Below are 25185 nucleotides of genomic sequence, written 5' to 3'. Positions count from 1 at the left end.
AGGCCGGCCGGAGAGAAGAGGAGAGGCGGTCGACTTATAATATCTCCAGGCTGCGGAGGAGACCCGGGCGGAAACAACAAGATGAGGTGAGTGGAGGGCCGTTTCTGCGGGTCTCCGATCTGCGTAGAGGGTCCGGTGAAGAGAGATGGGCAGGACCGGGGTAGGAGATCTGAAACAAGGGTAGAGCTGTAGAGAGAGCCTGGTTGATGAAACTAAGCATGTGTATCTGAACGACCTCATGGGGCGACCAGCGGCCTCTGTTAGTGGCTGACGAGTTTCATGGGCGGCTACGAAGTTGGCCCTCGCTGGGTGGAAGTTGCCGGAGGGCGGTTAAGAGTTGAAGGGCCATGGGGGTCTGGCGCCGGGACAAGGGGGGGTACCGGTAGCGATGGAGCCGGGGCGTCCAGGTTCCATGTTTGCCGGCAAAAGAAGAGATCGAGGTCTGGCGGCAACAGACATGGAGTATGGAGCGCAGTGCCGCTGAGCGGAGCGAGTGTCAGGAACAAGGGCACGCGAGCGAGACGACAAGATCCATGGGCGGGTTTGCATTCATCCTCGTAACCGTCATGCCAATACCGAAATTCCCAACGGGGTTCCAGTCTTTCGCTTAGGGAATGGTGCGGTACCGTGCCGCTACCTCGCCATGGCGCTGTGCTGCGCAGGCGAAGCAGGTACCCAGAAGCAGGTACCGCGGATCTGAGATGCATGGCCCAATGCGGGAAACCATGTTGTGGAGTACAGGAGCGGGAAGTGTCAAAAAATAGCACAGGGGGCACTCAGACAGCGGCTCGGAAGAGTGGTGCTAACCGCCAGCCAGCCTTACGCTACGCGAAAAACCCCAAGCCTCGTCTCCGCGCAACCTCATTCGCCGTTGTCTCGATGCCTGCAATGCGATGGACCGCGAGTCCGAGGATGAGTAAGGCTGCTTTTTGCTCTCTTCGATTGCCTTTGGGAGTACTAGAAGTGGAGGGATTTCCATTGTCGGCAAAGCAATGGCAGATGGGTCAATGGATCAATCGATCAAGAAACAACATAACTAAAAGAAACATGAGAAACGGAGAAACACGAGGCCGGGCGGCGGCCGTTGGCGGCCGGCGATCGAGATCTGACCCAATCTGCGACTGGCCGCCCGCCGCCTTGCAGACGAGGCCGGCTACTGCCCTCAACGAGACCCCTGAGAACCCGACAGAACGGCAACCTCTCAGGGTGAGGGTATCCACAGACGCTCTGCTGAGCTCAAACAGCCGAGATAGCGACGAGCACTGGCGCGCGACAATCACGGAGGCGAGCGTCTCGCGAGATCTGGGCGGCTGGAAATTGCGAAGGGCTGCGACGTTGCAGCTCTTGGTATCAACGTCGCAATGGGCAGAAAATAAACAGGCGCCGGAAAAACAAAGTTCGGATCCGGCGGGGAGAAGAACTGCTGCGAGTTGTCGTGAAGGCGCGCTCTGGAGCCGCGGACGGGGATGGTTTTCGGTGGACCGAGGGGCAATCAATCGCTGGCGGCAACGCGGAAGAGCGCCGCGCTCAACGAACCATTCAGCGAGCCACTCAGCTCTGCTTGTCGGCTCCACTCAAGCAAATGGTAGCGCGAAAACATCCATCGGAAGATGAGATGAAACATGGCTTGTTGGTTCTCGCAACATGAGGAAGCCGTCGGATTGGCTCCTCCTAGCAAGGGGAGAAAAAGAGCGTGAGATGTTGCAGTGGAAGAGCCGACTGCAGAGGCGCGCGTCAATTCTATCGCTCGGGAAGCACCCGCTGTGGTGGGGGCCAGTTTCCGATTGGCCTTTTTCCATTGGCCGATTGAGCCGGGGTTCCTGCACAGCTGCAATGCGGACCCCACGAACGACCAGGAAAAATGAATTCACTAACCATATTGTGTGCTACAGCGCGACAACATTGTTAGCAGATATTTTGACCACTTGTTTGCGACGGGAGCGCTTGCCCCAGTTTTGACCCTTCCTTCTCTAGGTTGACACTGGCCAGATTTGATCGAGCCGCTCCAGATCTGGCAATCCCCCACATTCTCCCGAGACAGCATCCTGCCATCGAGAAATGTGCCGCAAACCCGCGATTCGATCTCGCGAGTAGGAAAAGCTAAGCGTCCATTTTTCATCGCCAACGACACGGCGTCTCATCTCCAACTTCAATCGCCGGTAACCCCTACAAATGCGCACGACCTTGGGATGTTTAGGTGCAGTGCCCGTTCCTCCCGGCAGTCAGAGCAGGGGCGCGGTCCTTTGCAACAATGCAAGCCTCGCATTCAGCGGCACAGAGACCACGCCGAGGAGACAAGCAGGCACGGTCGCTCACTCCTGACTCGCGCAAGTTACGCTCGTTACGGTAGTTATTCCCCGCCATTCGGCATTTGTGTCATTTCATCATTTCATCTCGAACCTTGACTTTATCCACGCCTCACTCAGCCGCAACCTCACATCCGCAGCGCACCCCGGGCAGATTAGATGGCAGGCCGAAGCAACTGCGGCCCCCATGCGTTCAGTGGCCGTTTTGTTTCGAAACATTTCAGACCTTGGTTTGGCCATCCCAGGCCATGGTTACATGGCAGGGCCAGTCCGCTGTGTGATCTACCGGGCGCGCGGTGATCGCAGGCCAACGTTGCTTTCGGAGGCCAAACTTCCAGGCTGGGCTGCCGAGGCCGAGGCCGGGGCCGGGCAGGCCGGGCCAAGCCCGGACCAAGTCTTGTGCTCCCCGAACACACACAACCCACCACTGGCCACCATGGCATTGCGTCATAGCCGATGAGCCGATGCTTTTCTTGCGGCCGATGGGCCCCTGTCAGCTCTGCGTCATCTTCAGACCTGTCTGCGCCGCATTTGATCTGATAAAGGCCACAATATTCACGCTAAATGCCCTGTTGGTTCGAGCCCTGCTTCAGCGACATCCTGTGACGCTCTCGGCCCGGCAGTGCGCGATTTACTCGGTTCAGTTTTATTTTAGCTCGCACCACGGCCCGGTGTTACGTGATCGAACCAACACTCCCGCTTCCAGGTGGTGGCTTGGTTTCAAAGCGTTCTGCAGAATTACACCCGTGAATTCCCACGTACTAGGAGCTGAGCGGAAATCTCGTGGTAGATATCACCAGGCCGCCAACCTGCGCCGATACGGACTCCACCTCCCGGTCCTTAACCGGCAAGTAGGCTCCGCCGGGCTCCGTTCTTTTCTCCGGGCATCAATGCCGGGGCCTGCCGTGCCTGCTCGGGACGAGCAGGCACACAGCAACGGCCGAGTCAACTGCCTCCACTAACTAACGGGGTAATCTTGCGTTGCGGATACTGCTCTCCTTCACTCCACAACATAATCATCTTTCATCGTCACCTAGCCTTGGGCTCCACGGCAGCTGCCGGTCAACAAGGTGGGCCTTAATGGGGGCTGCATTATGACCATGTTGGCCCTCAACCGTGGCCGGGTCTCAGATCTTGCAGTTCGCCTATCTCGTTCGGCGCATTCGGGACATGGCACCGTTGGGACGCATCTCGGAGGCGGAGGTAAAAACTCAAAACCTCGCCTGCGAGAGGTGCTGAACCCACCCTGCACCATTGCAGATTTGGGGTCTAGAATACGACAAATGAGTGCAGCCCTGATGATGAAGCTCACACCTTCGCCGGGTGTCCGCGTTGGTGTAACGGTGCGACGGTCCCGTGCCTCCGTGAGCCAAGTTACGGGGAACGAGTCCCGCCTGTTGGACTGACTGATGTTGGTCCCCGCCGCAACATCACGGTTACAGAGGGGTCACTTTTGGAACTATTCAGCATGTGGAATTACTTTCGTGCTACCCCAAAGCCGTGCCATGTGCAAGCACTCGGGAAGCTTCTGCAGCTGAGCCTCCTCGGGCAAGATGCTTTCGTCACGGGCAGCATTGGGGGCTAAGATGGGATCGGGTCTCGCTGAGCTGAGGTTTCGTGTTTTAATAGCATGCGCGACCAACACAAGCATGTGCGGAGATGACTCAGTTGAGAATACCGTAGGTTTCGTCATGAGCCGATTAACAATCACAAAGCTCGAGCTGCGCAAATCCAAGTCGTCTCATGAGGAAATCAGTTCAGAAAGCGGCGGGTCGAGACTTTTCATGCCCAGCACCTCTTCCCTCGGGACCGGAGATCGAGACGCTTCGCCGCCGAGTCCCCCGAGAAGTCCAACCCCAACAATAAACCCAGTTGAGGAAGCCAAATCGAGCCAAACCAAGCACTTGACTTGTTCGTTAATTGGTAAGCCACGAAGCCACAAGCTAAACGCCACCAACGGCTTCACCCCCGGCAAGAAAGCTTGACCTCCGCTAGCGCACCACCAGCCCGAGCACCCCTCTCCCCCACCCATGCGTGCCACGGAAAATACCCAAAAGGCCCGATGTCAGCAAACGCCAGGCCAACCGGCGAACGAAGGCCAGCCCGCGGACGGGACGCGCGCCAATGGGCTTGCGGCGGGCCGAGTGGGAGCACACATTCAGGCTAAATCGGCTCCGGCTAGGGTGCTCGGGGGTTGCCCTCTCGGAGCTTAATTCGTGCGGGACGCGGCCGGCACATGCCCCATGCAACGGGAATTTTTTAGCGGTTTGCGGGTGGCCTTGCTTGGCCATCGCTCGGCTGCTTGGCGGTGTGGTGGTGGTGGTGCTGTGCTGACGTTGATGCCGGCAGACCTGGGGTCGCGAGAAGTTGAGGTTGGGATGATGGTCACGAGGGGAGGCCAAACTGAGAGAACAGCTATGGAAAGTTCTTTTTCTTCGTCTCGGTGGATGGATGCGTGACGGGAATAACACCGAGATATCAGGATGACCCGGCAAAATAGACAGTCAACTGTCGTTCCGCCGGCACAGGCTCCGGGGGGGATCACCCGGCGATCAACAGCCCAGTCCAGCCTGGCCAATGGTACCTCTCAGTATTCATCCGGGGAAACAGTGGAACAAACGGGGTCGCTGCAAGCCGGACCGGTTCGCTGCTGGGGGCGGACAGACCGATGGGTCTGGGGGATGCGGAGTACCCCTCCGCGTTGGGGAAGCTCTTCTCCAACATGGCAGTCCACCCACTGGTAGTTCTCCGGGATCCCCAAGCTTGTCTGGTGAAGTTCCTGTTACACCACGCGCATCAAGAAGGGCCGGTAATATGTGGATATCCCCGACCGGTTCTAGGCTCATATGTCTCGTTCCCGGGCAATTGGATGACGGGGACGGGGGTGGGACATGGCATGGCACGAGTGGGAGGGATCGGATGGTCTATTGGGTAGTATCGATTCCCTCGGTCTTTCTGGGCTGGTGTTGCAACCTTTCCGTTCATCCAGGCGCGTGGTAGCAGAGACAGGGGTAGGGGAATCCCTCAAGAAGATTGCTTGTTTCTTCCCCCGCGTCTGCATAACTATCTTGCAGCTCCCGGATCCCTCTTTCGCGGTGCCGAGCTCGGTTTCCTTTCCCACCTTCACCCGACCGCCCTCTTGGATCGAACAAGAACACCAACCCGGGATCAACACCGGGCCGTCGACAGAGTCACGTACGCATCACCGCCAGATCTAACCGGAGAACACACCAGTCAACATGGGCGCCGGAGGTGACGCCGGCGGCGGCTTCTACGATGCCGCGCTGCACAAGCGCCAGGCCATGATGGGCAAGAGCGGCCCCGCGGCGCTCTGGAAGAACTTCCGCGTCTTCCGCATCGCCGCCTTCGCCTGCATCGGTGGTGTGCTGTACGGTTACAACCAGGGCATGTTCTCGGGCGTTCTGGCCATGCCGGCCTTCGGCAAGCGTGCGTTTCCCCTCGACCTTCGACCTGGTGTGGGTGAGACTGGGCGTGGTGCTAACGAGGGGCAGACATGGGCGACTACACCGAAAACGACACGAAGAAGGGTTGGCTGACGGCTATTCTGGAGCTGGGCGCTTGGCTCGGGACCCTTCTCTCGGGTTTCCTTGCCGAGGTGCTGTCGCGAAAGTACAGTGTCATCGTAGCCTGCACCGTGTTCATCATTGGTGTTATTGTCCAGGCTACCGCTGTTAGTGTTGGACCCAATGCTATTCTGGCTGGCCGTTTTGTGACGTAGGTATTCTTTTGCCGGGTTCTGGCGCTCTGGCAAGGAGCTAACAAAGGCCACAGTGGTATGGGTGTCGGAAGTCTCGCCATGATCATCCCCATCTACAACTCCGAGGTTGCGCCCCCCGAGGTGCGCGGAGCTCTGGTGGCGACACAACAGCTGGCCATTTGCTTTGGTATTATGATCAGCTTCTGGATTGACTAGTATGTCTTTTCTGTGGTCCTGTTGCCTACGAACAAATTACTGACTTGGAAACAGCGGCACCAACTACATTGGAGGCACTGGGGATGGGCAGACCGACGCAGCATGGCTAATCCCGATTTGCTTGCAGCTCGCCCCCGCCCTCCTCCTCCTCGTCGGCATGCTCTTCATGCCCTTCTCGCCCCGTTGGCTAATTCATCATGGGCGGGAGGAGGAAGCGCGCAAGGTTCTGGCAGACCTCCGCGGCCTGGACGCCGACCACGAGCTCCTCGAGATCGAGTTCCTCGAGATCAAGGCGCAGTCGCTGTTCGAGAAGCGCTCCATCGCCGAGATGTTCCCCCAGCTCCGCGAGCAGACCGCCTGGAACATCTTCAAGCTGCAGTTCGTCGCCATCCGGAAGCTCTTCCAGACCAAGGCCATGTTCAAGCGTGTCATTGTTGCGTCCGTGACTATGTTCTTTCAGCAGGTATGTCTGACCCCTGACCCCCCCAAACACACAAACCCCAAACCAACCCCCCTCAAAATCACCAGCAACTAACAACGTGAACTCCAGTGGACCGGCATCAACGCGGTCCTGTACTACGCCCCCTTCATCTTCGAGCAGCTCGGCCTCGACCTCAACACCACCTCGCTCCTCGCGACCGGCGTGGTTGGCATCGTCATGTTCGTCGCCACCATCCCCTCCGTCCTCTGGATCGACCGCGTGGGCCGCAAGCCGGTGCTCACGATCGGCGCCATCGGCATGGCAACGTGCCACATCATCATCGCGGTGCTGGTGGCCAGGAACATCGACAACTGGAAGGAGCACCCGGCGGCCGGCTGGGCGGCCGTGTGCATGGTGTGGCTGTTCGTCATCCACTTCGGCTACTCGTGGGGCCCCTGCTCGTGGATCATCGTGGCCGAGATCTGGCCGCTCAGCACCCGGCCCTACGGCGTGGCGCTGGGTGCCTCCAGCAACTGGATGAACAACTTCATCGTCGGCCAGGTCACCCCCGACATGCTGACGGGCATCCCCTACGGCACTTATATCCTCTTCGGCTTGCTGACCTACCTTGGCGCCGCCTTTATCTGGTTTATCGTGCCGGAGACCAAGCGGCTGACGCTGGAGGAGATGGTAAGATCCCCATTCCACCTAATCCCCTAATATGAACGCCGTGAGAAGCGGGTTGAACAAAGCTAACTTTGTCTGCACAGGACGTCGTCTTCGGTTCCGAGGGCACGGCAGCGGCCGATTTCGAGCGCATGGAGGAGATCAACAACGAGATCGGTCTCAACCAGATCCTGCGCGGCGAGAGTGGTGTCGTTGCGTCTGGCTCGGATGCCGAGAAGACCAAGCTTGACCAGGGTGTTTAAGACCTGATTGATATACCCGATATTCCCTCGTTTTTGGATGAGGAAAGGATTTGCTTTCTTAGGGGTTGTTTTGGCCATCGCTTAGCAATGTAACAACGCGACTTTGACGCGAGGTTATCACCAGTACTTCAGAGTTTGTCTCTTTGGGGATACCTCCATTTCAGAGTTTACTTTTTCGCATGTGATGAATGAAGAAAACTGTGCTCATATGCCGCTTGGTCTCAAGGATGGACAATCGTGGTCAACAGCTGAGAAACCGAAACTCGATGACTGACCGTGCTCGCTAGCTTGATACCGGGTTTGACGATCTTGATCCGTGACGACAACCTGATGGTAAGTGGCGGTCTTGGGAAGCTCATCAACAACCCCACCCACCACCACAAACAAGAATATCTTGCAGAGTGCAGTGCCATGTTCATCATGCTCCCCATTAACGCTATTCATACACCGCCTCCCCAACCGAAGGAGGACAAAAAGCAAATATACACACAAACAAAAACAAGCCTTATCCAGCCCATCAGCATCCCAAACACCGCGTTCCTAATCCCATGTACCAGACCGATGTGCTAAAAAACAAAGTAAAAGACAACCGGCAGCGGCCGGCCCGTCAGTCTGCGTTCTATCCGACGCCCATGGACTCCAACCACACACATCCCTCCCTCCTCCCGTCTATCGGTAAAGGAGGGGTTTCAACATGGTGTGGCGGTATGCAAAACGCCCGTCTCTTCTCAAGTTCCCCACCCACCCTGTACTCTAGGCGACCCCACCCCTCCCCAACCATAACTCAACGTCCACCCTTTCGGTTCTTCACCTCCACACCACACTAGGGCGCGGCCTCAACACGCTCCCTCCGTTCCCATTCCCACTCCCACCGCCATTCCCACCCCCACCCCCAGCATTCGGCAACACGCCCCCAGCGCCGATGGTAATCCTCCTAGCCTTACCACCCACCCCAGCAGCATCCACCTCCACACCCGCCCCAAGCCCCCCAGCAATACTCCTCACCGCGGTCGGACTGCCGCGCTCCCTCTCCGACCTGAAGCTCCCGCCCATATTCATGCGCCGCGCCTGGCCCGGCGTGAGATTCCGGCCCGGCCCGTCCAGCGCGTAGCGCCCCCCGGCGCCCGAAGGCGACGAACCCGCCGACGCCGACGCCGGCGGCGAGCAGGTGATGGGCCGCGGGGGCGAGCGCCGGCCGCGCTCGGTGCTACCTCTGCGGTGGCGCGAGATGCCGTTGGAGGCGCTGGCGCTGGCGTGGGCGGGGCCCGAGTAGCTGGCCGACGCGCGGCGGTGGGCGCCGTGGTGGTTGCTGTTGACGCCGCTGCCGCTGACGCTGCCGCCGCCGCCGCCGCCGCTGCCGGGGTTGGAGCCCACGGACGAGACGCGCTTGGCGCTGGAGACGGTCGTGCTGGGCAGGAGAGAGAGGCGCTCGCGGCGCTTGGCGGAGTGCAGAGCGGACCGGATCTTGAGCGGGTCGAGGTCCGACTCGGAGCCGGAGCCGTACGAGATGCGTGGGAGGCGAGACGGGGAGGGGCGGCGCGGAGGTTCGTTTTCGTTGCCGGTCTCGTTTAGAGTGGAGAGCAGGTTGGTGGAAGGCTTGGGGCTGCCGCTGGTTCCTGCTGTCGGCGAGAGCGAGTTAGTAGCCCGGCTCACAGGCAAGCTGCGCAGGGGCGACGGCTGGTCTTCATTGTTGGGGGAGCCAGTCAGGTTGAGGGAGAAGGTCGGTGGCACGGGCGAACTATTAGCACTTCCGCCCGAGTTGCTTTGCTGAGGTGCGCGGCCCTTGGAAAGGAAGCCAGCTTGGAATCGGTTTGGCTTGCTGAAGGACAGCGAAGGTGCGTCAGGAAGGTTCGGGGTCGGGCTAGAGCTCTTTGGCGAATCGAGGTGGCTTAAGTACGAAGGTACCGGAGGTCGACTTGGAAGTGCCTTTTCGGGGGAGGGCTCATCGGGCGATGCAAATTTCTGTGGTGTCTTCTCGAAGTCGGCCAAAGTCCCCTGCTCACTCTCGTCGTCGCGCCAACGCACACTCGGCTTCTTCTTGGCCGGCGTGAAGGCCACTGACTTTCGCGCGCCAAGCTTGCGACGGCGAGGAGATGCCTTGACTGGTGAGGCAATGGCCTGCTGTTGCGCGGCTGAGAAGATGGGGCCCGGGATGGGCTTGGAGTTGACGTTGAGAGACTTCTTCCTCTTGGGGGTGCCCCGCTTGGTTGGCGGGAACAGCTCGACGGGCATCATGGAGCCATCGGGCTTGACGACGTGGGATGCGGCCGAATAGCCGGTCTCAAGCAGGCGGGTGATCATGGTTTTGGCATGCGCAACCGCCTCCTCCTCACTCATGCTCAGAGTTTCCGACATGGAAGATAACATGTCGAACTGAGCAGTCAGAAGCACTTGCAGAACAGCCGCATCACCGGCCTTGTCCTGCTCCAGCACCTCCCTGTAGGCATCCCGCATGAAACTTGTCTTGAGCATCTCGACTTCCCTCGCTAGCGTATCCCGCTCCGAACCATCAACAACGCCCTCGCCTGTCGGCAGCTGGGAGATGCTATGGTTCAGGGCGGTATCCAGGGCGCGCTCCCAATTTGTCTTCTCCAACCTCTGGTGGATGTGGTGTCGGCTGCTTTCTAGCTCCATCAGGATGCCATGCGCCGTCTTTCGCATTGCCACCAGGTTGGCTGGCATCGCTTCCTCGTCTCCCCGGGCATCGCACACCGAGTCAAAGGCAGCGATCCAACCGGAGAGGAGGCCGATTCGTCTCTCGACAGCCTTCAGCTTCTTCATGAAGTTGATCTTCTCGAGCCGCTCTGAAGAAGCATGCTCATATGCAGCACGTAGACGAAGGATGCCCTCCCGTACCACGGCGTCCCGTTTGTCCATCTGTTTTCGGAACTTGGTGAAGTAGGTCTTCTCGGCATCCTTCTGCTGGGCTTTGAGCTCTTTGATGAGCGCCATCTGCTCGTCGATCTTGACCAAGAAATCCTTGACGTGTCGGTTGACGTTGAAAACGTTGCGCGTGACCTTGGTCTGGATGTTCTTGGCCCGGTTGGCGTAGCGCAGGGTGTTCTGAGTCTCGTCGAAATGCTCGCTCGACGGGCTTACGCAGACAATCATGACAGTCTTGCAGTTACCGCCGAGGGAAAACTTGAGCAAGCGAGTAAGTTTGCTATTGCGGTACGGCACGTGGTTCCTTTTGCGCGGATCGCACAGCGCATTAATGCAGCTCCCCAGGGCGAGCAGCGACTTGTTGATGTTGGCACCCTCCAACAGCCGCTCTCCCCGGTTCTTGGTGGCGCTAGCACGTTCGCTGCCCGCAAGATCGATGATGCTCAACGTGGCCATGGTGTGCGGCTCGTTGACGGCGGCATTGCGGTCCTTTTGGGCGATGTTGATCTGCAGCACGGCGTGGGACCGTGAAGAGACGGCGTTGGCTGCCGTCGGCGAAACTGTGCGGTATTCGTTTCCCTGCACAATCATGTCCATGACCTCCTGCACATCCTTCGGGTGATGGCTGGTGAGCCCGGCGACCGTGACAGCCTGGTTCGTATCCTCCCGCAACATGAGGCCCTGCTTGCTACCGCCCGGAACCAGCAAATCGCGAATGGTTTCGTTGTAAATTTCCAGGTAGGAGAGAGAGACCTCGGTGGTCTTTTCGGCACTCCTCTCCCCAATCTTCTCAAAGAGCTCCTGCATAGTGAGGAAGATGATGCCGGGGTGCTGGGAGGTACCGGTGATAGTGTGGGTCTTGCCGCATCCGGTTGCGCCGTATGCGAATACGGTGGCATTATAGCCGTCGAGGATGCTATCCAGCAGGCCCTTGGTCGTCCCTTCGTAAACGTCGCTCTGGCAAGCAGTCTGATCGAAGATGCGGTCGAATGCGAAAACCTGGTCCTTGACTTTCTTGCCGGCGGCGGGTACGACGGATCGGGTGAACTTTTGTACTGGGTTGTCTTCGGGGGGATCGAAAACTCTGTGTCGCGTCAGCTCGAGAGCAACGTAGGTGACTCGTCCTGTATGGGTCCATACAAGCACCGGTCGTCCACGACCTTGATGACGGGTCTCAGGCCACGCTGGTGTAGCTTGGGAGTGGGTGCCGCGGCCATCGATCCGTCACCGAGGAAGAGTGTCGTGTCGTCATTTTTGACTCTGTTTTCGTGTCAGCCCGCGGTCTGTGGTTTCGAGATGGTATGGGTGAAGAGGTGTCTCACAGTTGAGCAGCCTCTCGAATGGTAAACGGTCGCACTCGAACTGTGAACAAAACAGGTTGTTAGTCATGCTTCCTGGGAAATATCCAAGCCTAAAAATGCGCAATGTAGTGTACATACCTGCGACGGTGATCGAGGAAGCATTCGGGTCCATCTTGGCTTGTGGATGCCAGCCGCCCTCGAGGAAAACACAAAAGAAGAAAGCGACCGATTAATGAAGAAAAGCGAAGGGTTGACAGGGCGATAACTCTCTCCGCCGTGCCGGTCAACAATTGGATACTGGAGAAAATAGAGTTGGAAAATGTGCCCCCCGCGGTCGGCTGTTGGAATGAATGAAAGTGATGTCGCGGCTTCGAGAAGGACAAGCGAACGCGTGGAACGAAGAGAGAGCGAACTGAAGGAAATGACGTTGCTGGTTCAGGTTGGGCAGTGGATGGGTCTCTTGCCTGCAATTTCTCGTCCTGCGATTGGCGCACGGATATTTACTATTTTGGCCAAACTCAGTTTCCGGAGCGACCAAAAAGTGGCTCCCGCTTGTCCCTGAAACATGTGGGGTTTCCCTGCGAGTGTGCCGGCCGGCTGTGGTCTGGTGGGGCACAGACAGGGGCCACGGGCTTTGTGAACTCATGGTTTAAGGTCCTTGATTGTTGAGGTTGGCTCTTTCCTTGAAAGCAATATTCCCTTTCCGAAAACAAATTGGTAGCACCGGAACTCAAGTTAAGCTCTAAGAATAGGACATAATAGTTATTGTGGTTATTCTCTAATCCACACCGCGACGTTCATAGTTTCAGCTTCCTATCCCTTATAGATAAAATAACATAGTAACCGAAAGATATTGCAAATAAAGTTCATGTTAATAAATGTCTATTACGTTCTAGCCCACCTGAAGGCTAAAGAGGTTGAAGAACGCTTCGATAATAGGTAGCTAGTGCAAGTAAACAACACACATATAATCTCTCCAGTTTAGCAAGATCTCTTAGCCACTTTCATCCCATATTCACTCTACACCCAGTTTTTCTTCCTATCATCCCCCCCCGCACTAGATACAAAATGGAGGACTGGAAAAGCCGCGTAAAAATTATTTAGTTGAAGCAGCAAAAGCTCACCAGCTAGCTCCCCTTGCGGTCGAAGGGAGGTAGCCAGCTACGAAACCCCCTCGGTGAAAATCGACAGCGTAAACGTTTCTTCCTATATCGAATGTGCTGTCTGTTCAGGCATGGGCGCGCTCTCCAAACCCAACTTCTGTAGGTAGGTATGTTTAACTCTCACCCACACCATATTAATGAGCTTTTGTTTTTTCCCTATTATTTGTGTGTGACTGCGTTTGCTTTTATTCTCCCCAATAAGGCGGTTACGACTTCCAACCTGCCATAGCGATAACATGGCGATAGCATACCAAGGTTTCATGTCTAACTGTTGGTCGTTCCCTAAGTAGGCAATCAACAAAGAACGAAGTACAACCAGCTCGACCGCAATAATTCGGTTCCATTTATCAAGATGTTCCATTACCGACTACGATTATTCCCCACTCATCCATCCCTCAACAACAACAACAACAAACCACCCCCCCTCAACTTATCCCCTCACCCCGCAAAACTCACCCTCCCCCCCGCCCCAACCTCATCCCTCCCCACCAAAAAGCTCTCCGGCGGCCCCAAATAACTCGCCCTCACCCCACCCAAGTCCACCACCACCTTCTGCACCACCACCCCCGGCATCAGCGCCCACACCCTCAACTTGTATGCCCCCTCCGCCGGCACCGCAAAACTGCTCGTCGTGTACCGCCCCGTGCGGCCCCACACGCCGTCCGCCACGGCACCGTCCCAGCCTGCGGGCATGTCCCCGCCGACGGTGGCGCCGACGGGGCGGACGTGCTGTACTTTTTCGGTAGCAGTCCCATTGGTGGAGGTGGCGGGGAGGAGGGCGATGGCGTACTCGAGCGGGGTGCCTTCGCCGAGGTAGTTGAGCGCCGGGGAGAGGTAGAGGGTGATGTTGGCGGCGGTGTGGTTGGTGAAGAGGTACAGGTCATATTCGAGCGCGGGTGCCGTGGCGAGGGTGAGCTTTTCGGTGTTGAGTGGGATCAGGCCGACGCCGGAGCCGGTGCGGCCGTAGTGGGTGAAGGTGTGGTATTGTGGCTTTTTGGTTTTGGTTTTGGTTTGGGTGGCGGGGGGGTTGGTGCTGGGGGGGAGGGTGCGTGCGAAGGCTGCGCCGGGGAAGGCCACGTGCCCATCGGACTCGACGTAGCCTGACTTGAAGGAGGAGGGGATGGTGCGGGATTGGACGGGCACGAGCACGTGCGGGTCGTCGAAGCCGAAGCGGTTCATGCCGACGCAGGGGGTGGTGATGTTGATGGTGACCGTGTCGGAGAAGGGGGCCGGGGGCGCGGATTTCCAGTCGACCGACACGAAGACGCGCGCGTCGGGATGGCTGACGCCGACGCTGCCGTTGGACTGGGACAGCTTGAGCCAGGGCTCGGAGGCGGCGACATTCCAGGTGCAGTCCTTGGTGCCGCGCGCAAAGATGTCGATGTAGCGGGTCTCCGGGCCGTACGGGTCCATGGGCGGGAGCGTGAGCTCGTTGCCGCTGTTGCCGTGCCATCTGTCGTCGCCCTGGACCGTCGCGTTGGAGCCCTCGACGCCGACGCCGATCTCGCCGGCCAAGGCGACAAAGTCGGTCTGGACGTGCACCATCGCGGGTAGGGCGTTGCGCATGGGCTGTTGCCAGTAGCCGTCATATCCAAGATGAGTTTCTGAAAGATCAGCATCTAACTTCCAGCAGTGAGCAAAAGGGAAGAGGGCGCTTACGGTCCATAAAGTGCTTCCACTTGCCATCGAGCAGAGCATCCCAGCGGCGAGTGAGGTTGGCATCAGCCGACGAGTGGGCGAGAACCTCCTGAATCACCGTGTTGGCGGCATTACGCCTCTGGCCGGCGTAGAACATATTCCTCGCACCTCCGATGTTGATCTTCTGCACAATCTCACCAGCCATTGCGGGGTGCAAGACAGTCTCAAAGAAGGCAGCTTGTGTCTCGGCCGGCAGGTCGTCATAGATGGCCTGCGCGTCGGCCACCAACTCCTCCCACTGCTGCAGCACGGCATCGGCCTCGTTGTAGTTGATGACCGAGTAGACGTGCGGCTCGATCAGCTCGTACTTGCGGCGGGCCGCGTACATGCCGTACCTCATCATGATCTCGGCGATGTGCTTGGCGTGGGCGGACCCGAACTCGCGCGTGGCCCAGGCCTGCGCCCACTCGAGGGTGCTGTCGACGTGCCAGCGCTCGGCGTCGTAGCCGAGGTCGAGGAAGTGGCTGATGGGGATCTCGAGCGACTTCATGTCGCCGACGTTGACGACCCAGATGCGGTCGGCGCCGCGGGCGTACGCCATGTGCATCTGCTCGGCCGTCTTGCTCAGCTGGATCGTGTTGATCCACTTGTAGTTGCGCGGGCCGCCGACGTAGTCGAAGTGGTAGTAGATGCCGGCGCCGCCCACGCGCTGCGTCTCGTTCTGCATCGGCAGCCGCCGCACGTTGCCCCAGTTGTCGTCGGCCCAGAGCAGCGTTACGTCGTCGGGCACCTGCAGGCCCGCGAACAGGTACGACATGACCTCCTTGTAGAGGCACCACGTCTGCGGGACCGTCGAGATGTCGGTGATGTTGAGTCCTTCGACGAGGATCTCGCGCTGGCTCTTGACCAGCGCGTGCAGCATCTCCACGATGTGATCAACCCCAAGACCCTCGATGGCGGTATCGCCAGTTCCCCGCATGCCCATGGTCCACAGGCTGTTGCGGGCGTACGGCTTGGCGCGCTGGACACCGTACCGGAAGTAGTCGTCGATGGTCTCGTTGTTGAGGTTGTACGCCCAGGGACCCTCGTAGAACTTGCCGAACTCGTTCTGCGCACGCATCATGGGTTCCGTGTGAGAGGATCCGATGACAATCTCAAAAGCATCTGCCAGCGGTTGGTTGCCCGGGTCGTCAACCTCGAACATGGTCGCCCAGACGGTGGGCCACAGGTAGTTGGCACGGAGACGCAGCAGCAGCTCAAAGATGAGGCTGTAGAACGCGGGGCCGTAGCCGGCGCCGTACGGAGTATCTTCCCAGTGAGAGCTATGGAAGCTGGTTAGCGAGAACCCAGGCCTAGTTTTCACGACAGCACCTACGCAACCCAGCTAGTCAAGGCCGGCTGTTCATCGTTCAAGAAGAAACCGCGGTACTTGACCGACGGCGGGCCCTGGACCTTCTTCTTGTCGGTGACGTAGAGGTTCTCGCTCTTCTGGACCGGGCTGTCGGCCCAGAAGTACCACGGACTGACGCCGATCTGCTCACTGACGTCGTAGATGCCGAAGATGGTTCCGCGAGGATCGCTTCCCGCAATAACCAATGCCTTCTTGCACCCCGGCACCGGGTTCTTGACCACCTGGCTGGTGAAAGACTCCCACTCGCCCTTGACTCCCGACACATCGATGGACCGGGATGAAATAAGCTTGTCAATGACCGTCGAGTGGCCTATGGTGCCGGCAATGATGACAACACTTCCTGGTGAGGGGTCCGAGTACGCCGGGCCTGGGAAACTGGCGGTTCCGGTCGTGGAGAACTGCACGCGTTCAGTCGAGGTCTTGAGAGGCACGGGGGCGACTTACGTGAGTGTTGTTCATGTTGTTGACCGGCTCGTACTCGTACTCCGCCGCGGCTGCCTTCTTTTCGCCATTGCTGAGCGTGTAGTTGGTGCCCGTGACGCGCCCGAAGTCGACAGCGAGGTCGCCAGCTGCGCGGATGACGCCCCAGTAGTCATTCTTCGACACCAGAATTTGGCCCTTGCCTACATCGCCGCCGGCAATCTGCAGGTCACCTCCATGGCCCTTGGTAGAGATGATACGCTCCTGTCCCAGGGCGGCAGCCACCGAGGCAAAGGCAAGCCAAAGGGCCCCCTTCACGCCGGTAGTAAGCATCTTGGAGGTGGTGGTGCGCAAGCTATGTTGCGAACAGTCCAACCAAAACGCGGGTGACAGGTCACAATCACCTGTCCGAGGGGCTGAACAAGAGGACGGGGCTCGTGAGCGGGTGTGTGCGCGTTGGGATGCAGATCGCACCCGAATATAATATATCCAGCTCCCCGGGTATGCAAGGTACGGCGCTCCACCCGGGGCCGGGCTGCCATGAGGCCTTGAGGAGGTTCAAGGTTGGGCATTGGTGGGAAAATATATTAACCAGAAAACGACGACATCGCTACCAGCCCTGCAACCCGTCATGGCCGTCGTATTGGGGACCCCGGAGGGTCCATCGCCATATCGCCTCCAACTTTCAGTCTCTGTGTTGGAGAACAACTCCAAAGCCAAAAATTGGAGACGAGATACAAGACGGTTGCCCGCCGGGCTGACGGGTAAAATGTCAACGCGGGGAGAAGGGCCAGCGCTCTCAAGCTTGGCTCCCTTGAGTTGTTGAGGCCATGGGCTCGGCCAACGGAAGTGTGCGCAACTTTCTTGTTGCTTCACAGGTACTCGTTAACTAGTTGCAGGTTCACTCGAAGAGAGCACTGCCGAAGGAAGGGTTCGAGTGTTCCACAGCTCAACGGCGGCTGGGTCAGCTCCTTCTCCCCAACGTCAGCCAAGGTTTACCCCAGCATCCCCACAGTTCTCCCCACGCTGGGGTTAGGCGAGGAGCTTGTCCGGGGATAACCTGCTCTGATCGGGATCTGCGTTCAGGGCGGTGACCTCTTGTTTGTGTGATAATCGGTCTCCAGGTTCAGCGGTGTGTGAATGGCCCCTGGAGCTCCTCTGGATCGCCATATTGACGCGGGAGGAGATGACGTGGAAATACAACCGCGAGGTTGCAGTTGGAGCAAGTGGTAATGGGGAAGACGCAAACAAACTGGAAGCGAAGACTCAATGGCAAGGCGGGGGAGCGGAGGAGCAGCATGGCGCTAGACTTTAGCCGAGAGGAAGATCCACGAGCCAACTTCCACTGAAGGCTATTTAACCTTTCGGAAATGTAAATGGCTTCCATGGGACAAGGGTCTCGGGTGAGTCGATCACCAAAAGCTGGGTTCGCTCAAGCTTCCAGAAGCTGAGCTTCCTTGGTTCTCCCTTTGCTCCTCCGTCCCTCCATCGGCTCTAATACAACGGGTTGGCCGCAATTGTCAATGAACTGCGAGCCTGTGTCATCACTGGCACATGTGGGCTCAGAAATGATGATCTCGCTCGGAACGCCGGCCCTTGAGTTTGCTAAATCCAGATCTCAACACCGTTTGGGTCGATGCGTGGAAGCCGCCTGGTGGAAGAGATTTCTGGTTCCCGGTGTTTGCTTAACCTGAACGAACAAGTGTGTGGGGGTAGGGAATACCGCGAAGCAAGGTACCTTTTGGATGGCATTCCACCGCTCCTATTGTCAAGTAAAACCCCGATGTACTGTGGTGGCCGCCTGGGACAGCACCAAATGTCAGCGGTGACCCGGGATGGGCTGAAGACGAGGGACTAACCTCATCCTCGAGACCGGTAATCAAAAAGAAATATCATGCATAGAATCGCGAGGCGTTTTACGGTGTGTCGTGGTCATGGCAAGTGCGATGCATTTTCCTGTCCTCAGTATACACGGCAGAGCACATACCTCGAAGCTCCAAAGCCGCCCGACCCAACCGCCCTCAAGAACTCGTACAAACTCCGCACGTCAAGCCCGCAGGTGAGGCTTGGCGACGCAGGCGCTGGCTCCCTCCCTTCCTCTCAAGCGGCAACCCCTCAAGCAGCAGTCTCCTCTATCCACCGATACCGCGGCAGCATGGCCATCTTCTCCTCCGGGCTGACCTCGGTATCGCCGTAGACCATCCTCGTCCCCTTCTTCCTCTTCTCCCCCGCACCACCACCCGCGCCGGCCTCCTCTGCCGCCCCGGCCTTCCCGGCGCCCGGCCTGATGCCCGCCTCGGCCATTCTTATCATGTGGTCGATATCGTCACCGCCGGGGCCGCCCTGCCGTGCCGCATTCGCCACCAGCTCATCCACTGTCGACGGAGCAGCGCCGCCGTTGTAGAAATAGGGTGGTGCCCCCGGCGCGCCAGACCCGCTGGGAGGTCTGGCGGGTAGTGGGGTCGCGCCAGGCGGGAAGGCGCCGGCCGTCGGTGGGTAGCTCGGTGCCGCGGGATAGGGCGGTGCGGCACCCGGGGCAGGGTAGGGGTAACCCGATTGTGGAGCGGAGAAAGGAGGTGTCTGTTGAGAGAACGGGTGTGAGGATTGAATGGGGTGGTTGGGGGGGAAGGGGAAGCTTACGGCTTGTGCTGGGCTTTGTCCATCGGCTGGCGGAGCAGCGGCGGGGGCGCCGGTGGTTCCTGCAGCTTTCCGGGCGGCGGCGTTCGCGCGATGCTCGGCTAACCGCTTCTTGAGCTCCTCGGGCGTCTCGTACTTGAGTTTCTTGGCCGGACCCTGGCCGCCTGACAGTCCTCGTGGCGGGTTGCCTGTCGCGGCTTGCCTCTCGGCCTGGGCGGTGTAGAAGTTCTGGATGATACGCTGGTTGTGCTGTTGTATGATGTCGTCGGGAACTCCCTCCATGCCGAAGATCTCAATCTCGAGGCCTTGTCGATTCGGGAGCGCATTCTCAACACTTGTGAGGTTTTCCTTGTGGACTTGGTTCATGTGCACGGAGAGACCTGCGAGGCGCGCAGTCATTAGCAATGCTTACTTATTGGGTAGGAAGACGGGTACGTGATGCGTAGCGCCAGTCCTTGCATACCTCCAGCTGTGTTTAATCGCTTTCCGCATCGGTCGCACTTGAAGTGTTTCGCCTTCTGATGGGAGATGAGAAGCTTCAGATCCTCAAAGTCTCGCTCGCCTATGGCAAGTCCAGTTAGTATGAGCGCGTTGTATAGGGGATCGCGATAGGCGCACAGTAATAACACCATGGTCGCGAGAGGAGTTCCTCGACGTCCGGGTGACCGCGCTTCTTCTTGCCCATTGTGGTTGTTGGCGCGTTTGGTGGAATTAGACGTCTGATGCAGCTACCTCGACGATCGGGAATTCTTAAGCTAGCGGTGCGGTCGACAAATTTTAGGACGGCTGGGAATGATGTCGATGGATGCGATGGTTTCAGTCTCTGGTATGTTTGCTGTTGAGTTCCCAAATATTCAGCCTGCCGCTGTCGATGAGCGCCACATGGCGCTAGCCCTATTACAGACTAGCGTTACTTCCGCCACAGGCATGGACGATATATCACCCGTTTAGTTGCATACGACAAACATCGTTCAACTTAAACCTCCTCAATGGCACAAAATGCTTTCGGGATTCCATCACTTACCAGTTGAACTATAACCGTGGAAACTGTCATCCATTAACCCGCCAGGCCCCTAGAATAAGCCTTCAAACTTCCTAGCGACGAGTCGCTGTCAACTGCCGCCGATCTACACTCAGCCCGAGACGACAGAAAACAGTAAATTAAAATGTGATTGTAGCTAGGAATAATAATTTCATATCGGTGTATTTAGAAGCCTAGGCCCGTTCTGTGTTGGGCAATGCGATAGGGCGGTTCGAGTCCGAGTCAAGTCAAGTCATGTACCTCACGAACCTAAATTCGTACAACAGTTGCAAGCGATGACACGTACACCGAAACAACAGTTCAAGGTCCCGGCCGGCGTGAAGAGTATCATACTAATACAATTTTACATGTCCATCCTACATCCTCCGCGGTATGTACATTGGTTAGGTACCTAGGTAGGTAGGTACCTAGGTATCCAAAGACGGAGGATCACACTAGCATCCGAAATCAAAACCCTCTGTCTCCCTTGAAATGCCCCCCAACGGTATATTGTGGTACCACGCCGTCTCTTCTGGAGAGATGAACAGTGTGTGGACTGTATACCTGTGTTTTAATATCCTATCGAGCGTCAGGTGGAGAATTTGTCCAAGCACTTTTGAGGATACAACAGACACCATCAGGAGAAGATAACCCGGGGAGAAGCACGCACGGCTATTTTGAGATTCCGGGAGGCGGACAATGGTAGTAGCATGTGCAGCTGTACTGTTATTAGGAGCATCTGGAATGGTTGCCAGTCATTACGGGTGATACCACCCCGCAGGGGTGCTTCCGAGATGGGTGGACACTCTACTCTATCTTTGCACCGAATCTCGAATAGAGTTGCTTCGTCTTGAAGTTGTTAGGTTTAACGCGCCGCACCATGAGACTACCTACTGAGACGAGCCCCATCCGAGACGACCTGCTATTGCAGATGGTCTCAGCATGTTGAGCCCCCCCTTCAACCCCTGATGTCACAACAATCACCAAGTCAAATACCTAGCCCACAGAGCCTGTGCGATGCCGCCTGGAGTGGAATCAACATTCTTTGTATGTTGTATGGTGAGCGAAGATACCGCGAATGGTTGACTTCCATGAGAACCTTTTAATCCACATATGAGCTTGTGTATGTACCTACAATGCCGGCCGCCGAGCTAAGTGACGGTCTCGTCCTAACTGGCAGTAAGCAAAGGTCGAGTTTAAAAGTTGAGCTGACTAGCCCTTTGCCTTGCATAAGTGATAATTGCCACCCTCACCGTTACATCCATTCGGCCGGCGCTCGAGTGCATCCATGCTGTTGAACCCCCCCCTCCCCCCTTAACCGCAGCATTCCTAGGTGGGCTATGTTGCCACATGTTAGCCACCTACGCCTGAGCCCAAGGGTTACGACAATTGGATGAATCTTTTGTCAGGTTTTACCCATTCAAGTTTTAACAGATACTGAACATGTTGTTGCCCTAGCTCTTGTGTGGCATCTTAGGTAAAGCGACGCGCTTTGTTCGGCAGGCGGTACCCCCTATGTAGGTAATTACCTATACAGACAGAAATCATCCTAGCTGCGTTCTTTATGGAAGTAGCTTCGCCTTTTCCTGTTCCTTCCCACACTGGCAATCATGGTGCGTTTTGGTTTCGCGGTCCGGGTACCGTGATTACTACTCGCGACGCAAATGAATATTCAAACATAGATACTTACCTACTCAGGTACCTAGGTAGGGCTTCTTAGAAACAACTGAAAGAGAAGTATCCTGGGAGTCGTACGCCAAAACCCACAACCTTCCTCGCGACCTCCTATGTCGATGACGGTCGAAAGGAGAGTGAAGTCCTTCGCGGCGAGTATTGCAACAGGACCAGACGACCACGTCTCTGGTAAAATCTCGTATTCTTCCACCAACTTACCTCAGTCCTCAGCTCGTTGATCTTCGTTTGGTAAGTTTTTCCAACTTTTCAACAAGCGATCACCAAGGTGGCGTAAATTATCCGTCGCTTTCCCACGCCCCTCCCTCAAACATCGTTTAGGCTGCGTTCACCGTAAACATCCGCAACACTTCCGGAATTGGGAATGTATATGATATCGGCGACGAGTGATGGAGAAAAAGCCGCCGAGGGCCGAGGCTGAAGAGTGCAACCCAAGAATCGCCAGCTCTCGCGCGCTTAACGGAGCATGAAACAATGCCGATCAACAGCCGTTGTAGAGTCGCATCGATTGGGAAGCGCTCCAGTAGGAGGGCCTGTTTAATATCCGCACGTCGCATGTCAGTGGATTTCCCCCGGTGGACTCCCCGCACTACCGAGAGTCCGGGTCCGCACACCTATGCCGGCACTCCTTGCGGGTTACGAACTTGCCTCGAGCTTGCAAACGTTGTTGTTGATATTGGTGGAGAATCTTGCCAGGAATAGCTTGTTGTGACAACCCGGAAAGCCACCCCGACAGCCATCTGGGCGAAGCGGCGATCCTTCTTCCGGAAGCAATGATTTACATACTTACAACCGGGCGTAGCCGCTCGGGCCTCAGGGGCCTCAGGGGTATATAAACCTAGTGAGAGCTCGACTCTGTTTCGACCTTTCTGTGCTGTTCCACACCGTCACCGTCCGTTGATTCATTGTCCCAGCGAAGACCATCACCATGAGACTCACACGATCCAGCCTCGCCCTCCTCGCTTCGGCGGGCTCTGTCGCAGGACAGGGCTGCGACCTCCCCACCTCGTACAAGTGGACGTCGAGCGGCGTGCTCGCCGAGCCCAAGAGCCCGTGGGTCGCACTCAAGGACTTCACCGTCGTCCCGTACGAGGGCCAGCACCTCGTCTACGCCACGACCAACGACGGCACCAACTGGGGCTCCATGAACTTCGGCCTCTTCAGCAACTGGGAGGACATGGGCGCCGCGAGCCAGAACGCCATGAGCACGGGTACCGTCGCGCCCACCCTCTTCCACTTCGCCCCCACGGACGTCTGGATTCTCGCCTACCAATGGGGCCCGACCTCCTTCTCCTACATGACGTCGAACGACCCCACCGACCCCAACGGTTGGTCTAGCGCCCAACCGCTCTTCGAGGGCACCATCCAGGACTCCGACACAGGCGTTATCGACCAGACCGTCATCGGTGACGACGAGAACATGTACCTGTTCTTCTGCGGCGACAACGGCAAGATCTACCGTGCCAGCATGCCGATCGGCGACTTCCCCGGCAGCTTTGGCACCTCGTCGACCATCATCATGAGCGACACCAGGAACAACCTGTTCGAGGCGGTGCAGGTGTACAAGGTGGACGGCCAGCAGAAGTACCTGATGATCGTCGAGGCGATCGGTAGCGGGGGCCGGTACTTCCGGTCTTTCACGGCCAGCAGCCTGGGCGGCGACTGGACCCCCAACGCGGCCACCGAGAGCAACCCGTTCGCGGGCAAGGCCAACGGCGGCTCCAGCTGGTCCAACGACATCAGCCACGGCGAGCTGGTGCGCAAGAGCGCCGACCAGACCTTCACCATTGATGCCTGCAACCTGCAGCTGCTCTACCAAGGGCGCGACCCCAGCTCGGGAGGCGATTATAACTCCCTGCCGTACCGCCCCGGCGTCCTGACACTGCAGAGCTAAAGGCGCTCTGGGCCTTTTAAGTAACGAGGTGCTTTTCAATGGGGGGAAGGGGAGAGGTTCGAAGCCTTCGAGACGGATGTTTCAAATAGGAACTCGGTCGACGCTTCAAGTTGTTAGCATATCACAATAAAACAACCGTTAACCAGAATATAGTGTTCCTCCTCATATCCTTCTGTCAGGGGCTCCTAACTAGAAACTGAACTCTTTGAAGAACCGCTGAAGAAGATGCTTGCACACGCACAGGGCTGCGTGACTAAGGCGATTCACTGGCGAAGATAGACTCAATTCCTAGCTAAGAGCTCTCTCTCAGGTCCAGGCGTTACATAGGTCGAGAGGAGAACTGGAACTGATCCTTGGGGAGCTTCCCTAGGATTGGGCTCGGTCATGCTTAAGAAGCTCATTACTGAGCCTCATGACGTCACTACCTAGGTACTTCACTTTCTGGCTCTGACCCGTAATACCTCCGAAAGCTCTGCATCCACACGTCTATCCGAGACACGCAGCACGGAGAGGTGACATATACGCTTTTACTAGTTCAAACATCTCAACCTAGGTCATTCTGGTCAGGGTGCGGTTGATTGGCTATCTGGCTATTGGTAGGGAACCTGTAGATGGCCTTGAGGAAGGCACTACCGTCGCTCTTACCCCCTAAGAGAATAGGGCTCAGCGCACAGCACAGGGTAGAGAGAAAATATTTACCGTGTGTGACAAATCATTTTGAGCACCTTGACTCTGTGACACCCATACTTGTCTGTCCACTGTCCGGGTGTCGCGTCTGTCTCGTATCTCTGCGCCCAGTAGTCTTCATGGTGTTTTACTCTACGACGATGAGATCGATACGTTGGCCTACCGCCGCTGCACGCCCTTAGCCTACCCCGTACCCACCACGTCCGCTATGCCGCCAAGCAAGCGTCGCGATACCGAAGATGTAAAAGAGGCTGGTAAGACTGACATGTAACTTAGACTCTTGGTCCTAACACTGATATAGTGTTCTCTCGGCCCCGAAGAGCGGCCGCCTCCACCGCCAAGCTACCATGCAGTACGGAGCAGTATAGCCTCGCGCCTGTCGACGAACCTTCGGATTGGAGGCAGGGAAGCCAGGACCACCATGACATACCCGATACAATTGTGGTCGAGGTTGCGGGTAAGCTCCCTAGACCCCTTACCCCTAAGCACTATTACCTACGTTTCTTGTCACTAATACTGCTATCATAGATGACTCTGCCATTAACACCAGGCTGGCAAAGCGCGCCCGTACCGAGCCCAAGATTTCAAGCGCTGCGACTAAGCACTATGCTCAAGCTTTTGGCGTGGTGCCCCAACAAAACTTCGAGGGGCCTCCGGACTCCGACGAGGACTTAGCTACCAAGACGACGGGGAACTTCTACTGCTTCGAGACTCCGAAGATGCGCCCAAAAACGTTGCTGCGTCCAAGACCAAGATTTACCAGCCATAGCTCGACGACAAGGGACTCGTTCGAGTTGGGCCCCAACCAATGGAGGAGATCCCCTTCGTGCTTTCTGGCCCCACGGGCT

General features: G+C 57.4%; 6 protein-coding genes across 6 annotated transcripts; 3 read left to right on the top strand and 3 right to left on the bottom strand.

Moving 5' to 3' along the window:
* Nucleotides 1-472: 472 nt before the first annotated feature.
* On the top strand, nt 473-1677 carry B0H64DRAFT_202866 (uncharacterized protein). Its single transcript, XM_062799285.1, has one exon. It carries the CDS (start codon nt 706-708, stop codon nt 1612-1614), a length of 909 nt encoding a protein of 302 aa, XP_062656402.1. The 5' UTR covers nt 473-705; the 3' UTR covers nt 1615-1677.
* A 3749-nt stretch (nt 1678-5426) lies between these two features.
* Nucleotides 5427-7815, top strand: B0H64DRAFT_202821 (general substrate transporter). Its single transcript, XM_062799284.1, has 6 exons — nt 5427-5753; nt 5819-6041; nt 6099-6239; nt 6295-6703; nt 6791-7351; nt 7432-7815. Exons 1-6 carry the CDS (start codon nt 5546-5548, stop codon nt 7588-7590), a joined length of 1701 nt encoding a protein of 566 aa, XP_062656401.1. The 5' UTR covers nt 5427-5545; the 3' UTR covers nt 7591-7815.
* Nucleotides 7816-8336: 521 nt separating this feature from the next.
* Nucleotides 8337-12192, bottom strand: B0H64DRAFT_345011 (P-loop containing nucleoside triphosphate hydrolase protein). The gene is made up of 4 exons (XM_062801306.1): nt 11913-12192; nt 11796-11835; nt 11614-11733; nt 8337-11557 (listed from the first exon to the last, which is right to left on the bottom strand). The coding sequence occupies exons 1-4, from the start codon at nt 11944-11946 to the stop codon at nt 8398-8400; spliced, it is 3354 nt and encodes a 1117-aa protein (XP_062656400.1). The 5' UTR covers nt 11947-12192; the 3' UTR covers nt 8337-8397.
* A 1183-nt stretch (nt 12193-13375) lies between these two features.
* B0H64DRAFT_327694 (glycoside hydrolase family 115 protein) lies at nt 13376-16739 on the bottom strand (the record flags this gene model as incomplete). Its single annotated transcript, XM_062800794.1, has 4 exons — nt 13376-14541; nt 14597-15897; nt 15951-16384; nt 16431-16739. The coding sequence occupies 4 exons, from the start codon at nt 16737-16739 to the stop codon at nt 13376-13378; spliced, it is 3210 nt and encodes a 1069-aa protein (XP_062656399.1).
* Nucleotides 16740-18521: 1782 nt separating this feature from the next.
* On the bottom strand, nt 18522-19728 carry B0H64DRAFT_326705 (uncharacterized protein; the record flags this gene model as incomplete). Its single annotated transcript, XM_062800754.1, has 4 exons — nt 18522-18986; nt 19047-19423; nt 19507-19605; nt 19662-19728. The coding sequence occupies 4 exons, from the start codon at nt 19726-19728 to the stop codon at nt 18522-18524; spliced, it is 1008 nt and encodes a 335-aa protein (XP_062656398.1).
* A 2620-nt stretch (nt 19729-22348) lies between these two features.
* On the top strand, nt 22349-23995 carry B0H64DRAFT_403013 (glycosyl hydrolase family 62-domain-containing protein). Its single transcript, XM_062804274.1, has one exon. It carries the CDS (start codon nt 22685-22687, stop codon nt 23648-23650), a length of 966 nt encoding a protein of 321 aa, XP_062656397.1. The 5' UTR covers nt 22349-22684; the 3' UTR covers nt 23651-23995.
* The last annotated feature ends 1190 nt before the right edge of the window (nt 23996-25185 follow it).

This window comes from Chaetomium fimeti (genome assembly GCF_033439085.1).
Source record: "Chaetomium fimeti strain CBS 168.71 chromosome Unknown B0H64scaffold_6, whole genome shotgun sequence".
NCBI lineage: Eukaryota > Fungi > Ascomycota > Sordariomycetes > Sordariales > Chaetomiaceae > Chaetomium > Chaetomium fimeti.
This window is presented reverse-complemented; position numbering and strand designations above follow the sequence as displayed.

Excerpts from the sequence above, each read along its gene's own strand:
- B0H64DRAFT_202821 (XM_062799284.1), top strand. The coding sequence starts at position 5,546 with ATGGGCGCCGGAGGTGACGCCGGCGGCGGCTTCTACGATGCCGCGCTG. Across the intron at positions 6,042-6,098 it reads CTGGCTGGCCGTTTTGTGAC|TGGTATGGGTGTCGGAAGTC; the intron begins GTAGGTATTCTT and ends CAAAGGCCACAG. Across the intron at positions 7,352-7,431 it reads GGCTGACGCTGGAGGAGATG|GACGTCGTCTTCGGTTCCGA; the intron begins GTAAGATCCCCA and ends TTGTCTGCACAG.
- B0H64DRAFT_345011 (XM_062801306.1), bottom strand. The coding sequence starts at position 11,946 with ATGGACCCGAATGCTTCCTCGATCACCGTCGCAG. Across the intron at positions 11,734-11,795 it reads ATTCGAGAGGCTGCTCAACT|AGTCAAAAATGACGACACGA; the intron begins GTGAGACACCTC and ends ACACGAAAACAG. Across the intron at positions 11,558-11,613 it reads GTCGTGGACGACCGGTGCTT|AGTTTTCGATCCCCCCGAAG; the intron begins GTATGGACCCAT and ends GACGCGACACAG.
- B0H64DRAFT_403013 (XM_062804274.1), top strand. The coding sequence starts at position 22,685 with ATGAGACTCACACGATCCAGCCTCGCCCTCCTCGCTTCGGCGGGCTCT.
- B0H64DRAFT_202866 (XM_062799285.1), top strand. The coding sequence starts at position 706 with ATGGCCCAATGCGGGAAACCATGTTGTGGAGTACAGGAGCGGGAAGTG.